Source organism: Hemiscyllium ocellatum, chromosome 5, assembly GCF_020745735.1.
Source record: "Hemiscyllium ocellatum isolate sHemOce1 chromosome 5, sHemOce1.pat.X.cur, whole genome shotgun sequence".
Lineage (NCBI taxonomy): Eukaryota > Metazoa > Chordata > Chondrichthyes > Orectolobiformes > Hemiscylliidae > Hemiscyllium > Hemiscyllium ocellatum.
The window spans coordinates 137,291,590-137,297,589 of record NC_083405.1 but is presented as its reverse complement, the minus strand read 5'-3'; the positions used below and the strand labels follow the sequence as shown (position 1 = coordinate 137,297,589).

General features: G+C 50.9%; 1 protein-coding gene across 1 annotated transcript in view; it reads left to right on the top strand.

Annotated features, from left to right (window-relative positions):
- The window catches only part of cfap20 (cilia and flagella associated protein 20), a 30,643-nt gene continuing 24,643 nt past the window's right edge, over nt 1-6,000 (top strand). Inside the window, exon 1 of the mRNA XM_060825667.1 lies at nt 1-366. Coding sequence (XP_060681650.1) covers nt 283-366 — 84 coding nt within the window. The 5' untranslated portion in view covers nt 1-282. The remainder of the gene's footprint in view (nt 367-6,000) is intronic.

The window sequence follows — 6,000 nt, the reverse complement described above, 5'->3', positions numbered from 1 at the left end:
AGTAACCGGGGCTGCAGCGGCCACGGGCGCTGCTTCTCCAAACACACCGGAGCGGGCTCGCATCCTTGACCCTTGGCCGGCTCCGGTGAGATGCTCCTGGGCTAGCCTCCCATCCGCCGCACACTCCCCCCGGGCTCGTGGGGAAGGTCGGAGCCGGCGGCTGAGCAGCGCCTGCGCGGGCGGAACCTTCTTCCCCCTCACTCGGACAGCCGGAACCTTTGTGGAGCGGCGGCGGGTTGCACCCGGACGTTGCTAGGGCCCCGGGTCCGGCGGCGCTCAGAGATGTTCAAGAACACGTTCCAGAGCGGATTCCTCTCGATCCTCTACAGTATCGGCAGCAAGCCCCTGCAGATCTGGGACAAGAAGGTGAGGAACGACCTTCACCACCCACCCCCCTCCCCCTGGCTTTACCCCGGGGGGTGGTGGTGGGGACTAGGCCCCAGGCCCCCCCCTCCCCCTGGCTTTACCCCGGGGGGTGGTGGTGGGGACTAGGCCTCAGGCCCCCCCCTCCCCCTGGCTTTACCCCGGGGGGTGGTGGTGGGGACTAGGCCTCAGGCCCCCCCCTCCCCCTTACCGAGGGTTCCACTTGGGGAGGTTTCTGCTCAAACAAGGGGCTAACCCTAAATGGAGGGTTTTTGCCTGAAACGTCGGTTCTCCTGCTCCTCAGATGCTACCTGACCTGCTGCGCTTCTCCAGCACCGGACTGTGATCCGGACTCTGATCCACGCTCTGATCCACACTCTGATCCGGACTCTGATCCACACTCTGATCCACACTCTGATCCACACTGTGATCCGGACTCTGATCCACACTGTGATCCAGGCTCTGATCCACACTGTGATCCAGGCTCTGATCCACGCTCTGATCCGGACTCTGATCCACGCTCTGATCCACGCTCTGATCCGGACTCTGATCCACGCTCTGATCCACACTGTGATCCGGACTCTGATCCGGACTCTGATCCGGGCTCTGATCCGGACTCTGATCCGGACTCTGATCCACGCTCTGATCCGGACTCTGATCCGGACTCTGATCCACGCTCTGATCCAGACTCTGATCCAGACTCTGATCCACGCTCTGATCCACGCTCTGACCCAGGCTCTGACCCAGGCTCTGACCCAGGCTCTGACCCAGGCTCTGACCCACGCTCTGACCCACGCTCTGACCCACGCTCTGACCCACACTCTGACCCACACTCTGATCTCCAGCCCTCACTTTTACCTCACAACAAACCAACCCACGAGGAGCAAGCTCATATTATCCCCTTGGGAACCGAGCAGCCTCCTACAGTTTACCGTGTGAATTCCTTGGATGCTGCCTGACCCGCTGTGCTTTAACCAGCAACACATTTTCAACTGTGATCTCCAGCATCTGGAGACCACGCTTTTTACTTGAACACTCCCCACCCCCATCTCACCCTTCCTGCCATGTCCTTTGCCCACTCCCCCCACAGCCCAAGTCCTGCCAAGCACTGGGTAGTTTCCAGCGCAGCCAAACCCTCCCCAACCCCTTACATATCCCCATTTCCGCCCCCCCCCCTCCTTTCCTGTCCTTCCTTGGTGATAGTCAGGACTGCAGATGCTGGAAGTCAGAGTCAATAAAATGTGGAGCTGATGAAGGGTCCTGACCTGAGCCATCGACTCTCTTGCTCCTCCCATGTTGTCTGACCTGCTGTGCTTTTCCAGCTCTGCATTTTATCAACTCTCTTCTTTCCTTCCCCAGCTTACCGTCCCTTTGTCTGTCTGCCTTCTCTCTCTGACCTCCCTCATCACCTTCCCACCCTGTCCTTTTCGCCCACCCCACCCCAGCTCTATGTCATCAACAGAAATGCCACCTTTTCTGAGCTGCTGTCGGTTCTGAAGGATGGATGCCAGACTTGAAATATTAACTCTGTTTCTTCTCCAAAGAAGCCACCAAATCTGCTGCATTTCTCTTGTGGTTTCTGTTTTTGTTTGTTTCTGATCTGCAGAATGTTTGTCCCTCCAGATGGCTCTGTAATTCAATAATATCAAGCTAATCTGATTGTATTCTCAAAATTCTGCCCCTGTTAACCTTTCAACCCTCTTGGTTAACAGAGTCTAGGTTAGAGTGGTGCTGGAAAAGCACAGCAGGTCAGGCACCCTCTGGATTTTCCTGCTCCTTGGATGCTGCCTGACCTACTGTACTTTTCCAGCAGCACTCTAATCAAGACTCTGATCTCCAGCATCTGCAGTGCTCACTTTCACCTCTTGGTTAACAATCTATCTACCTCTATTTTAAAAATTGTTGAAAAACTGTGTCCACCACCAATTTCAGGAAGTGTCCCCCAATAACTGAGAGAGGGGAAATAATGTTCTCCATGATTTTGTTTCAATTTCAGCAACTCTGATTTTCATAGTGTTCTAGATCCTTCCACAAGAAGAAATTTTGTTTACTTAGTGGCAGCAAGTCAGTAGGAGAGCTGATGACACAGTAGAACCAAGTGCTGTCAGCATGTGTGGAAACTCTGTGTGGCTTCAGGCAAGGGAAGACAGGAGCAGATTCCTCTCCCCGTCGTCCCCACCAGTCCCCTTCCACTGACACACTCTCATTTGTTTGGCTAAACTGGTCCTTGCCCTCAGTAATTTCTCCTTTTGAATCCTCCCACTTCCTCCAAACCAAAGGGGTAGCCATTGGCACCCGCATGGGCCCCAGCCATGTCTGCCTCTTCGGGTACATGGAACAGTCCATCTTCCTCAGGTACGCAGGCACCATTCCCCACCTTTTCCTCTGCTACATTGATGACTGTATCAGTGTCACCTCGTGCTCCCATCAGGAGGTTGAACAGTTCATCAACTTTACTAATATGTTTCACCCTGATCTTAAGTTCAGTGGGAACATCTCGGACACCTCCTTTGCCTTCCTGGACCCCTCCCTCTCCATTTCCAGTGACCGACTCAACAAGGACATCTACTTCAAACCCACCGACTCCCACAGCTACCTGGATTACACCTCCTCCCACCCTGCCTCCTGTAAAAATGCTATCCCTAGCTCCCAATTCCTCTGCTTCTGCCGCATCTGCTCCCAGAAGGACCAATTCCACCACAGAACATCTCGGATGGCCTCATTCTTCAAAGACCGCAACTTCCCCTCTCACATGGTCGATGGTGCCCTCCAGCGCATCTCATCCACTTCCTGCACCTCTGCTCTCTGACCCCAGCCCTCCCAACGCAACAAGGACAGAACCCTCCTGGTCCTCACCTTCTATCCCACCAATCTCTGGATACACTGCATCATCCTCCGCCATTTTCACCAACTACAAATAGACCCCACCACCAGGGATACGTTCCCCTATCCACGCACCGTAAAGACCGTTCTCTCCATGGCTCTCTTGAGAGAACCACGCCTCATGATACCTTCCCCTACCACTGCAGGAATTGCAAAACCAGTGCCCACACCTACTCCTTTACCTGTGTCCAAGGTCCCAAAAGAGCCTTCCATATCCTCTGAGACTTATCTGCACTTTCACACATGTCATTTACTCTCCATTGCTCCCAATGTGGCCTCCTCTACATTGGGGAGACAGGATGCCAACCTTTGGAATGTTTCAGAGAACATCTCCGGGACACACACACGAAACAACCCCACCGGCCCATGGCTGAACGCTTTAACTCTCCCTCCCACTCCCCCAAGGACATGCAGGCCCTGGGCCTCCTCCATTGCCAATTCCTTACCATCCGATGACTGGAGGAAAAATGCCTCATCTTCTGCCTTGGGACCCTCCAGCCACATGGGATCAATGTGGATTTCACCAGTTTACTGATCTTCCCCTCCTCCCAGACCTTATCCCATATCCAAACCTTCCAACTCAGCACCGCCCTCTTGAATTGTCCCACCTGTCCATATTTCGTCCCACCTATCACCTTCACCCCCACCTTCATTAGCATATTGCATTCCCAGCTATCCCCCCCCCCCCCCCCATTTATCTCTCAGCTCCCTTGGCCCACAAGCCTCATTCCTGTTTAAGGGCTTATGCTCAAAACGTCGATTCTGCTGCTCCTCAGACACTACCTGACCTGCACAAACTCTGCTTTTCCAGCACCACACTCTCGACTCTGATCTCCAGCATCTGCAGTCCTCACTTTCTTCCAGTGGTAGATTAAACCAGAGCCGTCGGCTAATGTTCTGAGGTCTTGGGTTTGAATGCATCCATGGGAAATAATGAAATTTGAATTTATTAAAGACCTGGAATTAAAAGCCAGTCTAAAAGTGACTGTTGTCAATAGTTATAAAACCCATCTGGTTCATTAATGTCCTTTAGGGAAGGAAATCTGTTGCCTTTACCTGGGCCTGCCTGCATGTGTCTTCAGACTCTCATCAATATGAGTGACTCTTAAATGCCTTCAGAAATGGCCTGGAGAGCTAATCAGTTCAAGGGCCACTGGGGTTGGGCAGCAACATGCCTGCCCTCTCAGGGATGCTCAAGAATTAAAAGTAACTTAAAAATATGATTCATGTACATGCGAATTACGGTGGGGGGGAGGGATGGTGCAAGCAAGGATCGATCCTAGGGGGAGTGAAATAAAAACAGAAATTGCTGGAAAATCTCAGCAGGTTTGGCGGCATCTGTGGCGAGAAATGAGAGTTAACATTTCAGGTCCAGTAGCCCTCCTTCAGAACCAGGGTAATCAGGCAGGTCAGGAAGAGAAACTATTGCAAATCATTATCGAGTCACTGAGGTTAACAGCATGAAAACAATGGATAACCTTTGGGCCAACCAGTCCATGCTGATCAGATTTTCTAAACTGAACTGATCACATTTGGCTGCATTTGACCCATGACCCTCTAAACTTTTCCTATCCATGTACCTGTAAAAATGTGTGTTAAATGTTGTAATTGTAACAGCCTCCACCAATTCCTTTGGCAGCTCATTCTGTACACACACCACCTTCTGTCATAAGAAGTTACCCCTCATGTCCCTTCTCATCTTAAAGCTTTTGCCCTCTACTTTTGGAGTCCCCTCATTTGTGGAAAAGACCTTGGCTATTCATCTCATGATTTTATAAACTTCTACAAGGTCACCTCTCAGCCTCTGACACTCCAGGGGAAAAAAACGACCCAGCCTGTCCAGCCTCTCTTTGCAACTCAAACCTTCCAATCTCTGTTACATCATCTTAAATCTTTTTTTGCACCGTTTCCAGTTTAATAAATCCTCCTTTTGGCAGGGTGACCAGAATTAGAACCATAGAATCCCTACAGCGTGGAAACAGGCCATTAGGCCCAACAAATCCACACTGGCCCTCCAAAGAATATCCTACCCAGACCCATTCCTCTGTCTAATGCACCCAACCTACACACTATGGTTAATTTAGCATGGCCAGTTCACCTAATCTGCACATCTTTGGACTGTAGGAGGAAGCTGGAGCACCCGGAGGAGACCCACTCAGACGCTGGGAGAATGTGCAATTGCAGTACTCCAAATGTGGCCTCACCGATGTCTTGTACAGCTGTATTACGATGAGATGGCTAGCTTTGTGAACAGAGTGTATCACGGCCTCCTGCAACTCTGTGAGTGTGGTGCAGGGAAGAATGTGGTTTGATCTCCAGTAGCTGTTGTTTCTCCTTTTTGTCTCCACACTAGGAGAGTATAATTTAGTAACCAAACAAATAATATCAGATTGACACAGTAGCATAAGTAGTGTATCAGGACTGCAACATTGCGGAGTTTGTGCACAGCTTTATGGTTTTTGAGGCAAAGTTGCTTGAGGTCCAGACGTTGTTGTACACAGTTGCTGAGCTGCAGATATTGTAGGTCATCTGAGAGGGGGATGATTACCTAGACATCAGAAAGATGCTAGCATCTATCATTTACACTGTATTTCAGAAATGACTATTAGATCAAATATAAATGTTTTGTGCAAGGAAAATTTTATTTTAGAATATTTTCAGTGGTTTTTAGTCTCCCCACACTTTCCCTGGAGTTCTACACAGGGGTGTACCCTAACCCCCGCCCCCCCCCAGGAATAATCTCCCCAACACTGT